The sequence below is a fragment of the Mirounga angustirostris genome, unplaced genomic scaffold (assembly GCF_029215605.1).
Source record: "Mirounga angustirostris isolate CCGP_5_RB_7025 unplaced genomic scaffold, mMirAng1.0.hap1 SCAF_9, whole genome shotgun sequence".
Taxonomy (NCBI): domain Eukaryota; kingdom Metazoa; phylum Chordata; class Mammalia; order Carnivora; family Phocidae; genus Mirounga; species Mirounga angustirostris.
Window position 1 is genome coordinate 135,190,441 of NW_026991717.1, and position 17,060 is coordinate 135,207,500.

Below are 17,060 nucleotides of genomic sequence, written 5' to 3' on the forward strand. Positions count from 1 at the left end.
CCCAGGTCCAGCAGCTTTCAGTTCTCCCTGCCCCGCCCATTCCCCAGAGGAAGGAGCTGAGGCAACGGGAAAGGAACCAGGCCAAGGTCACACAGACAGCCTCCCTCACCACATCGTTCCACGCCCAGGCTCTGCCCACCATCCCACATGGTGTTCTCACAAGAAACAACTCAGCCACAACACCAACAACGAGAGTCACCCCAGGCCCGAGGTGTCAGTCAGGCTACATCTGTTGAATCTGGTCCCACCCCGAGCTGGGGCCCCCAGTGTGGAAGTCACGCTGCGTCAGCACCGGGGCCTTCAGGGCTTTCCTGGGTGGGGTTTCACCACCACAGAGATGCTTCCAGGCCAGCACCAAGAGGGACGGGTAGGGGCCAGCTTTCGCCCGGCAATTCAAGACGGCCACCACGAAGCCGTCACTAGCAATTTCTCCAGTCCCTGAAGGCACCACATGCTGGCTGGCTTCCTCTCCCTGGGTTTCCCTCAGAAGGGGGCCGTGTCTGGGGCCCACTGCATTTCCCCAACTGCGCCGGTGAGTCTTGGGGTGGCCAGGGTTTCCTGGGCCAGGGCCTGCTCGCCATGCCTGTGATAATGTCTTCACTGACTGCTCGCTGCCAAAGCACCGAGTTACAGCCCCAGATTCACTTCCCGTGAGACCTCAGGGGTTCTGGACAGTTCCACGCAGGGACAGGACGGCAGTGGCTGGGGTGGGGCTGGGTTCATTTTATCTCCTTCCTGAGTGGCTCTGCACATGATGGTCAGGCCACAGACTGTATCTTTCCAGAACCTTGAGTTGGTTTTGGAGAGAGATGGGAGATGACATCATCTGAGCTGGCCTTTTGGAGGTGGTTTAGTTAGTTGGTGGGAAGGACCTCTGGATCGACGACCGGAGTGAGGAGAGATTTTGTCATTACTCAAGTAAGGATGCGAGCCTCATTTGGGAGCAGATGTACGGGCATATGGCTCCCTTCCCTTCCCTTCCTTCCTTCATCATTCCTCATCTGAGATCTATCCATGACCAGGCTCTGAGCTTAGGACCAGAACCAAGGTTGGTGAGGGTCTGGGATGACCCGGAGGCATCCAGCTTGGGAAAGTGGGTGGTCATGATGTTTTTCACTGATATGGGGACTGGGGCTTGGTTGGGTGGGGGGAATACAATGAGGCTATCTCTGGACATGCTGAGTCTGAGGGTCTGTGGGACTCCCAAGTAGATGTCCAGCAGGTGGGTGGGCCTTTGGGACTGAAGTCAGAAAGGAGACCTGGACTGGAGAGATGGACCCAAGAGAGTGGGAGGCCTGGAGTCAGGAAACAAAGCCACGGCAGCAGAAGGAACTGCCCAGATGGCTGCAGAAAACCCCATAGATACAACCACTGAAGAAAGAGGTGCTGTACGTCCAGTGTCTCTCGCAGCCGCAGAGATGACTTATTAATTACAAAAGAAAGGACAGCACTGTATGGGGGAGAAGGCTGGCAGGCACCCCCTTAATCACGCGGTCAGACTTAGCATCAGCGATGTTGGGGCCACAGCGACACCGTGGGTCTCCCAGTAAGATGCGCCAAGAACATAGCATCCCTTCTGCAACATTCCTGCCAGAAATGCACAGCCCGATTGCAATCACAAGGAAATACCAGGGAAATGTGCCTTGAGGGACATCCTAGAAAATCTCTGACCTGGACTCAAGGTCAAGGTCAAGAAAAACGGAAGACTAGTTCTAGCCTAGAGGAAACCAAAGAGATGTACAAAGTGAATGCACTGGGTGACCCTGGACTGGATCCAGCATGGAGGAAAGAGGTCTATAAAAAAGACCAGAAGTGGAATATTAGTACGACAGAATATGACTCGGTACAAAAAGAAATGAGCTATCAAGCAACCCCAAAACCAGGCAGGAAACTTAAATGCATATTATCAAATGAAAGAAGCCAATCTGAGAAGGCTCCATACTGTCTGATTTCAACTCTATGATGTCTGGAAAAGACATAACTATGGAGACAGTAGAACAATCCGTTGTTGCCAGGGGCTGGGTGGGGGAGGGATGAGTAGGTGGCGCAGAAGGCAAGTGGGCTGGGTGACGGGAGGTTGAGGAAATAGAGCACATAGAGATGAACTTGTCTGGATTTCTGAAGTCAAAGACAAGTTTCAAAAACTTGATGTCCGAAGGGTTAGCATAGACTCTTTCCTACATTGGCAGTAGCTCGTTGCTTCTGGGCTTGGTGGACGGATGGACAGACAGGGCCCTGGGATAACACAGCACATGGGTGGAGGCCCGTCCGGGGCTCTCTCCTTTTCAAGGTCAGAGACTGCATGGTCCCATCCAAGCCCAGCCCTTTGACCAAGGAAGAGCCAAATTTAGCCCCCAAAGTTGCACAGTGAATCACACGGGGACAAAGCCAAGTGACATCTCCTCTGTCCCCATCTGAACTGGGCCCTTTGTCACATATGGAGAAGGGGCCAAGAGGCCACGCTCCTCCCACTAAAAAAAAGGTGGTTTTGAGTGGCAAAGGCCAGGCACGTGTGTGTTCCAGCATAGCACACAGGAGAGATTTTTAAAAAATCATACTTACCGAGAGAGAAAGTTACCATCTAACATGGAGAACTCACAAAGGCTTCCTTAGATTTAGTATCTGAGTTTTTCATCTGATCTGGGATGCCAATTGTGAGGTGTGTCATTATTTTACAAACCACTCAGGAAGGACAGAACCAACCAAGATGGGGCACCTGACGAGAGACTCCACCTAAAGCTGGGGCACCGAGGGGCCGTGCCTTCCCTTTCAGGGGAAACGAGGAGTAATCCCACCTCCCAGAAAGGGGAAGCAAGGAAATATGAGGTATGATCTTGGCACTGGGTGAAGCGAGGGGAATTCTTCTTCCCTGCGAATGTGAGCCATAGGCTGGAGCTCCCAGAGGCCGGGTGCCTGAGTTTACACAATCAGTGTGAGCCAAAGGAAAACAAAACAGGACACCACCTGCAAGCAAAGATTTTCCATTTAGAGAAATCTCAGGTGGAGAGCGTCCTGGGTGGCGGAGGGAAGCAAGCCCAAATCCTCGCTGAGAGGAGTAGACCATAGTAAGTCGCCCAAATTCCAGAAATGTGAAAATGTGAAAACTCACTAGTCTTAAGACCTACACAATATGATCAAGGAAATAAAATGCAACTTTGGGTCGCTCAGCATCTGGGGCTGCACCAGGGTCCACAGCGTGCACGGGAGGCGTTTGCTCTCCACTCCTGCAAAACGGGGCACTGGCCCTGCTCCAGCTGACCCAAGCCACCAGAAACCCTTGCAAATCTGCTCTTCAACGCAAAGTTTGTCACAAGAAGGACTGCACCCCACTTCCCCGGGGCCAATGCAGAAATTCAGGCGACTCGCGGCCCAGTTGCAATTTAAAAAGCAATTACATTTCATGTGTCTGAAGGCTGCAGGCACGCGGATCCGGTGGCATTGAGCTGGCAAGTGTGTAGGAAGCTGCAAATTTAATAAATCTTAATTATTGTGTTTATACAAACAAGCAGGCTGAAGCCATTGACGTCGCTGGAGCTTTCAATGACTCGGTGCACGCAGAGAAAGAAAAAAAGTGTGGAGAACCAACTGCTCATAAATAATTAGCTTTGGGGCAGGTTTTTTTTCTTTCTTTTGGATTAAAAATCACATATGAAATGTTTTTAGGTTGGCAAGATTACAACGCCTGAAGACAGAGTCTGTTTTCTGCCTGTCAGGCCTGCGTGCGTGCGTGTGTGTGTGTTTGTGCATAGTGCACGCACGCACATGCCCACACACCGACCACAAGAACCAAACCGAAGGGAAGAATCCCCCCACCCTCAGAAGCGTCACTGCTCCCTTGGTTTGCAGAAAGATAAGCAGGTGCGGTGTCCAAAGAAGTCTTTGGGGCCTCATTTACATGGCAATTAAGAACCTACTGGGCGCAGTTGTTACAAGAACTCTGCCTCCTCTTAGCTCGGTGGACCCTCATTCTGTTCTGTGCAAAACGGGCTGAGGGATTCGTCAACAGGAACACACACTAACGGTGGGTCCTAGATTCAGATCCAGGGCGTGGAGCTGTGGTTCTCTCAGAGTAGAGACTCAGCGCCAGTGAATCAAACACCCGGGGTGGGACCCAGAAATCTGTGCTTAAGCTGTCACATAAGTGATCCCAAGATGGCCTCTGCACACTGGCTTGTAGGCTGCTTACTTCTCTGCAGCAGGCTTCACAAAAGCCAGCCAGCAAGCACCGAACTCAAATTTTCACACACCCAATTATTTTACCCAGAGCCCGAATAAGCACATTTTTTCTTAGCCATGTAGAACCTGCCTGTTTTCCAGACCCTACAAAACTGTGCCCAACCTCTGCTGGTCACGGATAAGACAACACCTGTTATAAAGACCCGAATCCGCCGTTGCCCTTTGGGGCCCCTGCCCCAGAGACACACCGCTGTGCGGAGCACCACCAGCTAGACGTGTGAACCCTTCCTCCCAGGCACCCTCCACCCAGCTGGGACACGCAGTCCACTGGGGTGGGTCTCTGCTCTTGTGCTCACTGATGGATCCCAAGTGCCCGAATCAGTGCTTGGCACAAAGTCGGTGCTCAGTAAATCCTTGTGGAATGAGTGAATGAATGAATGAATGACAGACAGCAAATGAACACAAGGCTGTGGACACTCCACATTCAGCCAATCACAGGCTGCCAGGAAACTGAGCCTGCTCTAGAGGCCTGGTGCCCCCAGCCATGTGAAACATTCAGTGAGCACTCACCGTGTGCAAGGCATCAGGGGACCCAGACATGACTCCCACTGATTCCACCCAGGAGCTCCAGATCAGATGGGGGCTCCCCAGGGAGGGGCTTAAAGTGTGGAGGCCACCAGGAGCCACGAGGCTAGACTGTGGGACCCACCCCATCCTTCCTGATGCTCTTCCCCATTTCTTGGGGGAGGCTCTGTGTTATTCTAAATTGGGGGGAAAACCAGGCCTCTAGTCTCTCTGAAGAATTCTACAAACAACCGTTCACATGATCTTCCACATTCATACATGAAGGAAGGAAAGTCAGCATTGATAATTCCATTTTCCAGATGGGGAACGTAAGCCCCGAGAGGCAAAGCAACTTGCCCAAAGCCACAAGGCTAGTTGACGCCGGGTCCAAAGCATAGCGTTGGTCTTGTGACGGCCCCACCCAGTCCAGGGGACACCCACTGCCCTGCAGATGTGAGACGTGAACCCCAGCTGGAGACCAAGAAGAAATCCTGGTGTGCAAAGCACCTGGAAACAGATTCCATGGCATTAGGGATCTTGAGGAACCCAGAGCTCTTTGGAGCAGAGCACGCCGAAGGCTCACTTCCTTACGGGCCAGGGCTTGGCAAGGAAACAAGTGTGTTCTCTTGGAAAAGGTGACTTCAACTTACACTGGGTTTTCCCTGAGGCAGGGATACCCCCCAGGCCCCCAGGATGCCGTCTCCAAGGCACAGTGTGGAAAGTCAAGATGTGGGCTCTGGAGCCAGAGGCCAGAGACCACCCAGAAGCCGCACGCCTGGGCCGAACGAGGGATTCCAATCCTGTCGTGGCTCCGTTTCCTCGTGCTTAAGCGGAGGGAGTAACACCTCTTGAGCGTTGATGGGACAGTTAAATGAGATGCCCTGACCATGATTTAGCACGGTTCCTGGCACAGAGTGGACGGGCACTACCTGGCATCTCGAGTAATAATAATTGTTACTCATTAGCATTATTAATGCTGTTACCGTGACTGCTTTGGCCTGCAAGCACCACGGGAGTGGCTCTGAGCACTTCTCAGCGGGCCCGAGTGCAAACACCTGCTGGTAGGACAGGAAAGGCACAACTCCCTCTTCCTCTTCTGTCCCCCCCGCCGCCATGCCCCAGACGCCCGTCACCACTCAGGGGGCCGCACGATCCAGTGTGCCCGGAATGGTCCGGGTTTCCTGGGACAGTCCTGGTGTACACCCATTGTCACCACATAACCGTCCATTCCCCACCGTGTCCTGGTTTTGCATGAAAAACTCCAGGGTCCCTCCTCTATCATGGGAGTGTCACAGCTGAGTACATTCTGCACCCTCCTGGGGCTTCCCAAGGGCCCCGGGGCCCAGCACAGGGCAGCCCAGAACTCACTGCCCATAAAATGTGCCTCGGACCTCATGGAACCTTCCAGAAAGCCCAGGAATCTGGCTTCAGCATCGCAGGCCTACCAGCCTCCAGACGCCCTGCCCTCTAGCGTGTGCAGCAGATGGCAGACACGGTACCTTCTGGAATCCAGTCGGCTCCCCTGGAGAACTCTGTGTCTGTTATTTTCGGGAAGGAGAGGAAAAGGGGAAAAAAAGACGTTAAGTGAGTGAAACTCAAATCCCAACAGAGCCTGTAATGGAATATTCATTCTGTCAGGGGAGTGTTTCTTTAAAACTTCTGGTCATCTGGATAGGCTGAACCAGCAGGTGATTCGATTTAATGAGCTTTTTAACGCACTTCAGGCCCAGGTGGGATTCCGTCTGGGAAGGCCTGGGCGGGCGGCCACCAGGCCGGGGCTGCACTGACACCTAGTGGCCAGCATGGCTGTTGCAGGGACCGCGGAGCTGGAGCGCCAAAGCTTGGCGTCTGGGGAGGCCATCTCAACGGCCCCCCATCTGGGGCTAACCCTTGTGCCTCAGTTTCCCCGTCGCTTCTCGGGGAATAACAACAGCATCTCCTTTATAGGGCTGTTACGAGGACATCGCACTTCATAAAGGCTCTCATGACTATTACTATTGTTTTGTGCAAAGGGACACGGGGACCCCAGGGCCATGCTCCCCTCTATCACGCCTTCCCCAGCGGGGCATTCTGAATGCTGGCTTTGCTGCTTCCCAGCTCCATGACTCCAGGAGTTCCAATTCTCAGAGTCTCAGCCATCACCACCCCCCCGCCAGCCCTTTGGAGACTGGAGACAGGACTGAATGGGGTCCTGAAGGTTTCAGCTCAGAAGGCAGCAAAGCGCTCCTGAAACATTAACCGGGACGGCTCCTGCCATCGTTCCTGGAGCGCCAGCCACATGGGGTGGCAGGACGGCCACGTGACATCTTAAAGCCAAGCACTAGGACCCGTGAGCATGGCCCAGCTCTGTCTCCCCACATGAACCTGGGCTCAGCCGGAGTCCCATCCCCGGGGCCTGGGGCCCGCGCTTCCTTAGCACCTACCAGCAGGTAGCCAGAGTCCTTGAGCTTGGACTTGTACAGCATCCACTGGTAACGCAAGTCCTCCAGCTCGTTGGAGGTCCCCCTTGCTGGCCCGAGATGGAGGAGGTTCTCGAAGAGATGCTGACCTTCTGGCACCCGAGCCTCCAGCTCCTGTGGGGGAAAAGCAGTGTCACATGTGCCCTCCAGATGGCCCAGACGGCCCCACCGGGACGGTCAGCAGGAGCCTGTCAAATTTCACTTGAGAGGAGGCTGGCAGAGCCTGTAAAGTGAGAATCCCATCGTGCAAATCCACGGGCAGTCGCTTTCTGGAACAATACAGAATGACCTCCACGGTCACTTCCATCTCTGATGTTCTAGAACCAAGTCCTCTGGAGGGCTTGACATAAGAGTTGCCATCATTATAAAAAGCTATGACTTTTCTGTTGGCATGGTTAAGCCTGGGCATGTGCTATTGGGATTGGGCAGATTATCTTCAGGACTCCTGAGCCGTAGTGATGTGGGGGTAAGAGTGGGGCTCTAAATCGGAGTGCATGGGTCTAAATTCTGGCTTTGTAGCCCTGCTTTCACCCCATCCTGCTCGTAGTGTGATACGGGCAGTTTGCTTAGCTTCTCAGAACCCACTAGAATGAGAGCTGTACAAGAGTAAGGAGGCTTAACCTGGGGCAATTGCAAGTCGTCTCTGATACGGCTGGAGTTGGGCAGTGATGGCGAGAAATGAGTCGTGGCCAAATGTGAGGTAGGAGGTCTGCGGGAAGGACTCCCTGCTCATAATCCCCTAGGTGATTGGACCAAACCTCTCGAGAGGACAAAGTATTAAAAACACTTAAAAGGCATCAAAGAGTTGGCAAGAGGGCGAGGCACATCAGGCTAAAATCTGGGAAGTGATGAAGCCCAGAGAAGTAAGCCCAGTGTTCAGGCCTGCTTTTGCCTGCAGGACACCTGCCGTTCTGGAAGAAACATTTGTGAAACAGATCATGCTTTTGGCAGCCTCATGGGGCTATGGAGACAAAGGTCAAGGTCTGGGCTCTGTAGGGGTGGAGACTCTCATAACCTGCTCCCCCTGTGGCTGAGGCTCCTAAAGGTGAATCCGAAATAAACTCACACCCTGTGTGGACCGAAGCCCACTCCAAGTCACCAGGAGCGCAGGGAGCCTCCAACATTGAACTTCGATTCCCTGGCTTCAGAACAAGAAAGCCCTCCTTGCCTGGAAGCCACAAACAAAATCCCCTCTGGAGAAGAGATGATCCTCAACCTCAAATGACCCCCATAATACCTCTATCACACATAATCAAAGCAGCCCCAGGGCGCCTGGGTGGCTCAGTTGGTTAAAGCAACTGCCTTCGGCTCAGGTCATGATCCTGGAGTCCCGGGATCGAGTCCCGCATCGGGCTCCCTGCTCAGCGAGGAGCCTGCTTCTCCCTCTGACCCTCTCCCCTCTCATGTACTCTCTCTCATTCTCGCTCTCTCAAATAAATAAATAAATCTTTAAAAAAAAAAAAAGGCAGCCCCATACATGCAAGACACCGACAACAAGAACAGGCAGAAACAACACGCAGAAAAAACGTTCCTAAAATGACTTAAGATATTAGAATTATTAGACACACTCGTTATTAGACACACTCGGTAAAACAGGTCTCTTTACTAGGCTCAAAGAATTAAAAGCCAGGCTTAAAAAGTTCAGCAGGGATCTGGAAGCTACGAAAAGTGACAGAGTGGTATTTCAAGAGAACTGGGTAGAAATTCTAGAACTGGGGAATATAGTATCAATAGTTGAAGGCATAACAGACATGTGTAATAGTGAATGAGACACAGCTAAAGAGAGAATTAGTAAACCGGAAGGTAGGGTAGAAAAACTCTCCAGAATGCAACAGGAAGAGACTGGAGGATGAACAAGACACAAGAGAAGGGAGGAGACATAGAACCCACAGTGAGAAGGAATACCATGTTTCAGCAGCAACACAGAAGGAGAGGGGAAGGGAAACAAGGCGATATGTTAAGAGGCAATAAGTTAAGAAAGTATCAGAGAATTTTCCAGAAAGACTCTAGACCACAGATTCCAGAATCCAGGTGAATTCCAAATAAGAGAACTGAAAAGAAATCCAAACCCTAACATATCATAGTAGAACTGCTGAGAAATTAGGAAAAAGAGAGGTAGGCTGGGGCTTGGTTGAGAATGACCTCATGTGATATGCTTAAGGTGGGGGTGGGGTTGGACTCTATACTGAAAGGTTCTCGTCAAGGGAAGAACAAAGCCAGATTTATGATGCTGAAGGTCACTCTGGCTGCAGAATTGAGCTGTGACCTGGATGGGGGCCCAAAAGGAAGGAAGGAGGCCAGCTGAGAACCTACTGCCATAAATCAAGGTTAGAAATGGTAAGTACCTAGATTAACATAGTGGTAGCAAGAGGGTGCAGAACAAAACACACCCAGGAGGTGGAATCCAGGAGGGGTGGGGGACTATTTAGATGTGGGAGTGGAGTAGAAAGAAGACTGGTGGTAGAAGGATGGCAAAAATGACAACGATGCTCCCATCCCACCTCCCCCCGCCATATCCATTCCCTTTGTACTATGACCTCGAGTCCTTCCCTTCAAGAGGTGGAGTCTGTTTTCCCTCCGCATGAATCTGGCTTGGCCTTGTGATTTTCTTTGTCCAACAGAATACAGGGCAGGTAATGCGGCAGTTCCTACTCTAGGCCCCAGAAGCCTTGGGTGCTCCCACTCGCCCTTGGACAATGCCTCTGCTACTAGAAGCCTGGGCTGCCCCACAAGAGGAGAAGAGATGTGTGGTCCATCTCATGCTCATCTCCAGCAGCCTGCCAACCCCCAGAGTAGAGCCACCCAGCCAACCTATAACTGACAGCAATCAGGGAGCCCCACAAAACCAGAAGCATTGCCCCGATGGGCCTAGCCTAGAAGCCCATGCTTCTGAATCATGAGTTAAATGAGCATGTGCTGTCTGAAGTCACAAATGGTTGGGATGATTTGTTACACAGCAACAGCTAACTGATTTCAGAGTCGTGATTAGTAGTGATATTTTCCAAGTTGGGGAAATACAGACATAGGCTGAATGAACGAATGGTTCTTCTAAAATACGTGAACCAAAAAAGTTTAAGAACTGTTATTTATACACAAGTAAAAATGGCTCACAAGCCATGTGTGTGCTCTTTTTTTTTTTGAAGAACTCCCTGGTGGCAAACACATCCACGGGGGCAAACCCTGTGGACAGAGGGCCTTTCCGTGGGAACAAACCTGTAGCTTTGTTTCCCTGGTCTTCAGATCCTTGGCGGTGGCCGTTCTCATCGCGATGATTCTAACCAGCTTGGCATTTTCCACCTCTAACCACAGCTCGAAGTCCCTCAGGAGCTGGGAGAAACCTTCATGGCTGCCGTCTTCCTGGAGCGGGTTTGCCTGAAGGAACACGCAGCAGCACGACCAATGCATCAGAGGTGAAACAGCCCCCTGGGCCCGCATCCTGGGGGTCTCCTCTGAGGCAGAGGGTGGGGATGAGGATGCCCAAAGGTAAGGAGAGAGGCCTGGGTGGGAGGGGGCACGTCTCTCCATTCAGTGTGGCCACGTTAGGAGTTTAATTCTGATTCAGGTCCGGGGGTCCTGTGGGGTTGGGGTGGCCCAGGGGGTCAGTGTGGGCTGGTGCTCAGGGCGCCCTGGGCCCCCCGGGGCTGTGCCGCAGGACCTCGTGGATGGGTGCCCGCAGACCGCGCAGGATCACTGCACTTTCAGCCCCGAGCTGCTGGAGCTGTGACAGTGGGTCATCGTGGTCACCTGCTGTCTCCTAGTGGCAGCCACCACCATTCCTTGCCAGGATGGCTATAACGGTGGTCACCCTTGCACAAACCTGTCCCTCTCCGGGCTCTGCAGCCAGAGGGAGCCGTCTAAAATGCAAGCCCGTCCAGCAAGGCTGTCGGTGTGGCCCTCTGAGAGCCTCAGTCCTGGCTCTGCTGGACCCCATGCCGCCAACCACCTTCCCGCCAACACCCCCACCCCTGGAGCCCGAGCCCCAGACACCTCTTGACCCCTGGCACTTGTGCTCTCTCCCTCTGTGTGTCTCACACCGTCTCCTCTGCATGGGACACACCCCTCCTCTCCTCTCCCGGACTCCCGCTGGGCCATGAGGATTCCCCTACATTTTCCCAGGAGGCCTTTGCTGTCTCTGAGCTGGGTCCCTGTCTCTCTGCATCAGCTCCTACAGCTTCTGCCCTCTGCCCCAGCCCACTGCCCTTACTTAACTGCCTGTGGTTCCCACTTCCTCGCTCCTCAAAATGCGCTCCGAGGCCTAGCAGCCCGGGCGTCCCCCTCCAGCTTCAAGAAATGCAGAGTCCTGGGCCCTGCCGAAGCAGGATCTGCGTTTTCCTACGCGGGGAGCACACTGCAGTGTTAAGAGGCTCTGCCCTGGGGTCTGCGTTCCTGCGGGTCAGAAGCGCCTCCGCTTCGCCCACAGCTGGCCCCGGCCCCGAGCGCAGGCCTCCGGGGACAGCCACGCTCCGCAGGTGACTCGGGAAGGGGCAGTACAAGAATACAGGGGAGACTGAGAGCTGGCGTGTGGCTTCTGAAGAACGAGGAGGGAACGTCTTTTCAATGCGGTTCCTTGTTTTAAAAGCCGTCAAGAGAAGGGATGGACGACACTAGGTCATTAGGCTAGATCTTTTGGACAAAATACAGCTTATGGCACAAAAAAGGGACCCAGCCTGCATGACGCTCTCAGCCCTGTAGGGCCGGCTGGCTACGTCTTCTCCGAGGGGTGAGGACCTGTCTGCCCGAGGGACGCTTCTGACCTTCCCTGTGGCCTGGGTCTGGGGTCTCCGGGTCCCTCTGTGCCGTGGCACAAGGAGCAGGGACAGGTTCACCCAGGATGGGACGTGGCCGAGTCCTGAGCTGAGCGTGTGGCCCCTGGAGGGGAGGGGGCTTTGTTGAAGACCACCCCCCGCATCCCTGACTCCGGCCCCAGCCTCCCAGGGCCCAGGGAGCCCCACTAGGCAGACGCACCTGACGGGGACGCCTGGAAACAGGATCCATGGGATCGATGAGAAACCCAGCCTTTGGGATGTTGTTGGTGAAAATCATTTTCTTCCCTGAATCCACTTCCGTCTTTTGCAGCTGCCGGTTTCTGATGAGGCTGAAGAGACGAACGAACGGCCCAGTCACTGCGGTGATGCAATGGGGACTCACCAGGTCACCGGGGCATCACGTGGCAGGAGCCGATCTTTCGGGTCGACTATCCTTCAGGTTTGTCAGAACGTTCCCCAGGCACGTGCATTCCCAGTTTCCCACTGGAGACCCACCTTATGCTGTCATTAAAGTGCCTATACCCATCGATGCAGGCGAGGCCCAAGCCAGCACGGGCTGGAGGCTCACCCCCCACCGCCGCCCCGCTGGGGCGCTCCCCGGCTTCTACTGCTCCCACTAGAACTGTCCTTGGGCCAGAGCGGAGATGCACGGAGGCACCTGGCGCCATGCTCGGCACCCAGCCGAACCCCAGCCTCCTGTTCTAAGGGCACCACTGAGCTCTCCCCTGCATGGAAAGGGGGTGTTGCCTGAGACCAGGCTCAGAGCCGGGGACCCCCTCACATCAGCAGGCTTTCCTCCAGCTGCCTCAGGGCCTGCCACGACTCCATCAGCTCCTCTAGCTCCTCCTGGATCACGGCAGCCCCTTCTGGAGAAGACTTCTTCATCACCAGCTGGCCGTGCGCTTCGACCAGGGGCAGCTGGGCCTCCTTCTCCGGGAATTCAGCCAGCAGCCTCTAAAGGACACACATGCGAACACGCAGCCCCCACAGTGAGCTCTCGGGGCAGGGGTCTCTGCTCCCCCGTGTGGAATCTTTGGCCTCCCAACCTGCCTTCTGGGAGGCAAGTGAGGGAACTGGGACAGCCACCTTACCTCGACTTTGACCTCTTGGGACTGGGCGTCCCATGGGCCCGCATCCTCCTGGTGTGATTCCAGCTTCTGAGTGACCATGGCAATCCACTGTCGCAGCTCCAGCAGCTCGTGGTGGAAGGTGCAGTGTTCCCGCACACTCTGCTGGCTCCTGTCCGTGAGATCCTGTAGCACAGCCCCGGGGGGCCCAGGGCGCTCTGAGCGCTGGCGGCCACTGGGACTCCGGGCCCCTCCATTCTGCAGGACCCCCGGACCTGCCCTGGGGCAAGATGCCCGCCCCCGCCAGGGCTCCCCACCCAGCAGGAACACAAGAGGTGAGTCCTCCCTTCTGCCCAGGACAGGGAATTTATTCTGGAAAAACCAACTCTGGTTTAAAGTATCTCTAAGCCTGTCTTAACTTTTATAGACGGTACCATGTCTGGATGAGGGTGTGGGCAATCGGAGCTCCTGCCCACCGCTAGTGTGGGTATCAGTCATACCCCACTGGGGGAAACCCTAGGTCAGTATCTACTACAACTGAACACAGGCATCCCTATGACCCAACCGTTTCACCCTGGGTGTCTACATAACAGATACAAATATATTTTCACCAAAAGGCATGCATGTGGTGTTGCTTCTGATAGCCCCAAACTGGAAACTACCCAAGTGGCCATCAACAGAAGTATGGATACGTATGTTGAGGTCGCTTCAGGCAGTGGAATATTTTACAGCAGCATGAATGAGCAATCTACGCAACAATCTAATACATTATGAATGAGTGGACAGCTAGAAGCCAGAGACAAAAGAAAACGTTTCTGATTCAATGAAAATAACGTATAAAATCAGGCAAACCCAATCCATGGCGTTCCAAGTTGAAAGTCAGGTGCCAGGAGTGGTGGGCAGTGACCGTGGGGGGCATGAGGGGCTTTGGGGGCTGGATGAAGCCACTCTTATTCTGTGATTCTGTGTCGTGATCTGGGTACTGGTAATGTGGGCAGTTTTAAAAAATTCATCAAACTACACACTTAGATGTTTGCTTTTCTATATCTGATTATACTCTGATAATTTTTGAAAATGGTCTTGCTTCCCCCCCCTGCCTCCTCTGGGTCAGCCACTCTCAGCTCTCTGAGGCTGGGGCCTTGTTCTTCTGTCTTCAGGGAAGGAGGGCCCCTGTCCTCCTGGTCACCCAACCTGGGGCCCTCTGAGCCCTCCCTCTCAGCCCACTGCAGAGCACTCAGACCCCAGGGTCTCCTGTGATCCCTGGCAGTGGCCATCATGGGCCCTGCCCTCCTGCATTCCAGATGCTGGCTGACACCATTGGACGCCAGGCCCACTAGAGCTGGGGATGCAGAGACAGTGCATCCCATCTTCCTGCAACAAACCAGTGACCAGAGCCTGAAGAGTCACCTAAGACTCCACTTCTCCACAATGTTGCCACCACCACCACCCCTCCTGTCCCCTGCTCACCAGCTCAGACCCCATGCTTTCAATAGCCTCGGGTCGCTTAGGGGGGTAGGTGCCCCCCAGGGGGAGACAGGAGGATCACCTGGGCTGTGGGGGAAGGACTTATTAGCACTTATTAGATTTAAAAAGCCATGAGTACCACAGTAATAAAAGGGGGGCACGACTTCTTTGAAGAAGTATGTAGACAATAAATGAAGAGCCACGAGAGCGTTGGAGTATCAGCATTCCGCCAGCATTAGTTCATCTAGACCTTAGGCATCACTTAGATCAATGGGCATCTACAGGTGAAGCCGTGTTTCCTGGAAGCTCATGGGGCGGGGCGGAGGGGGAGGGGGGTTTGATTGTTGTGACAGTGATGGGGCAGGGATGACACCTGCAGATACAGTAAGAGCGACAGGTGTTGCCATCCTGCTGCCCCACGGCCTGCAAGGTTTCCTCGTGCCCTGCCTGAATCCACAGTGCTGAAAACCCTGCCCATCATGACCCGAGCTCGGACACTTTCCCCAGATGAGGGACAAACACAGAGGTTTCTGCAGTTCTAATAAACACGCTGATTTTTCCAGGAATGCCTCTATTTCGTCAACTGATGGAAGACTGTGCTTTGGTGTGACTGAAACTTCACCAAAGGTTGTTCACATTTTCAGAGAATCTCATAAAGTAGAGGCATTTCGGCTGTCACCCAGGCGGGGCGCATCTTCCTGTGACCACCTTCAGCGCTTACATGAAAGACAAGCATTTTATTCTAACTTGCCCTTTTTCTTTCCTATTACAGGAAGGGCATTACATGCCATTCTTAAATTGTGTGGGTCACTTATACTCTCTCTGAGTTTCGGGATGGCATGGGATGTTGGGAACATTTGTTATTAAAATAGGCTGGGTCCGGTAGAGTGGAGAAGCCCACCTTAGACCAAGTTCTCTTGAGGCATGGCTGCCTGACAGCCAGCTCCACAATCCCCAGGGTACTCGTGACAAAGGCAGACCCAGGCCCCCATCTGAATCAGCCGCTGAAACTTGTCCTCAGGCCAGTTTTGAAGAAGCCTGCACCCCATTCCATTCCCAGGGCTCAAGGGGCCATCAGAAATGTGCGTACCCCACGGAGCCCCAGGCGGCCGCTAGAGGGCACTGCAGAGGAGGCTCCACGCAGCCGCCGTACAACGTTCAGTTGCCCTTAACACAGCCAATGCCCACTGCACCCCAGGGCTGCTGTGGGGAGCAGAGCAGCCTGTTCTGTTCCTTGGCCTCCTGGCACGCCTGGATTTGTATCTGAACCTGCTGTTTTGCTGACTCATGGTCCATCTACCCACTAGAATATAACCCCCCAGGGAGCAGGGGCTTTGGCTGTCTGGCTGGCGCCCAGAACACTGCCTGGCATACAGGAGGCGCTCAATAATCATCTGCTGAATGAATGAGGAAGAGAAGAAAGGAAGGGAAAAAGAAAAATGGAAAGGTTTGAAGGGAAAAGGAAGAAAAGGCAGAGAAAGACCCCTGGAGTGTAGGATCCCAGGTGCCCAGGTTTACCTCCAGAGACCTCTGCAGGGCCTGGTAGTCGGTAGAAATCTGGTCCATTTTGTGCTGGTGGCCGGGGTTCCCTTGGACGAGAGGCCTCATGGCCTCCATCTGTGCCCCCAGGTCCAGCGCCTCTTCCTGCAGCCCCTGCAGGAAAAGCAGCAAGTGTGGCTGTCCTGTTTGCCTCTTGTCATGGGAGCTGATCAGGGTGGGGGCCGCCTCTGAGTGGGGGGAGCTTGGGAGGGTCCTGGCATGATGGGGCTACCCCACCCCGAGAGCTGCACCATATGGCCATCTGATGGGCCTCCTCTCAGAGCTGGTGAGATTTTTAAAAGGAGACAAAAATATTCTGGGACGGGGCGCCTGGGTGGCTCAGTCTGTTAAGTGTCTGCCTTTGGCTCAGGTCATGATCCCAGGGTCCTGGGATCAAGCCCTACGTCATGCTCTCTGCTCACCGGAGAGTCTGCTTCTCCCTCTCCCTCTGCCTGCCACTCCCCCTGCTCGAGCTGTCTCTCTCTCGTTCTGTCAAATAAATAAACAAAATCTTAAAAAAAAAAAAAAAAATTCTGGGACACCAGCCTGGAAGGCATCTCTGGGGAGCAAACTCCCATCTGAACTCTTACTTGATGACCACCTCTCTTTGTGAAGAATCACACCCCAACTTGAGTTTCAAAGCCCCCGAATGCACCATTTTTAATGTCTTCCCAAGAACCCTCTTAATGTATGCATGAGCTATGCTGGAGTTTTAAAATAATTGTATCGCACGCATTTAAAATCTTGCAACTCCTTATCAAGCCGATAATTATCAACAGTCAGCCTGTGTGCAGTCTGCATGTGTTTTAAAACATTTATTCTTACTTTCAAAATCCGATTATTTAACTGGACCTCTGTACTCATGAGGAACACTTAGCAAAGCAATTTAAAGAAAAATGAATACACATGTTAGACTTTGGAATCACAGAGTAAACATCATTTTGTTGGGCTCCAGAATCAGCAGCTGCAGGTACTAAAGGTCTCTCAGAGGCCAGAAACCACCAGATAAATCAGCAGCGATTCAG

The 17,060-nt window shown here is 53.5% G+C and overlaps 1 protein-coding gene across 2 annotated transcripts in view; it reads right to left on the bottom strand.

Annotated features, from left to right (window-relative positions):
• SYNE3 (spectrin repeat containing nuclear envelope family member 3) overlaps nucleotides 1–17,060 on the bottom strand; it is an 89,843-nt gene that overhangs the window by 5,865 nt on the left and 66,918 nt on the right. The window contains exons 11-17 of one of the 2 annotated variants that reach the window (XM_045901473.2): nucleotides 16,015–16,149; nucleotides 13,057–13,218; nucleotides 12,747–12,919; nucleotides 12,165–12,294; nucleotides 10,413–10,571; nucleotides 7,164–7,313; nucleotides 6,240–6,278 (exon numbers count right to left, since the gene is read on the bottom strand). In XM_045901473.2, coding sequence (XP_045757429.2) covers nucleotides 6,240–6,278; nucleotides 7,164–7,313; nucleotides 10,413–10,571; nucleotides 12,165–12,294; nucleotides 12,747–12,919; nucleotides 13,057–13,218; nucleotides 16,015–16,149 — 948 coding nt within the window. Of the gene's footprint in view, nucleotides 1–6,239; nucleotides 6,279–7,163; nucleotides 7,314–10,412; nucleotides 10,572–12,164; nucleotides 12,295–12,746; nucleotides 12,920–13,056; nucleotides 13,219–16,014; nucleotides 16,150–17,060 lie in introns of those variants that run through there. The other variant, XR_010405306.1, reaches the window with a different exon arrangement.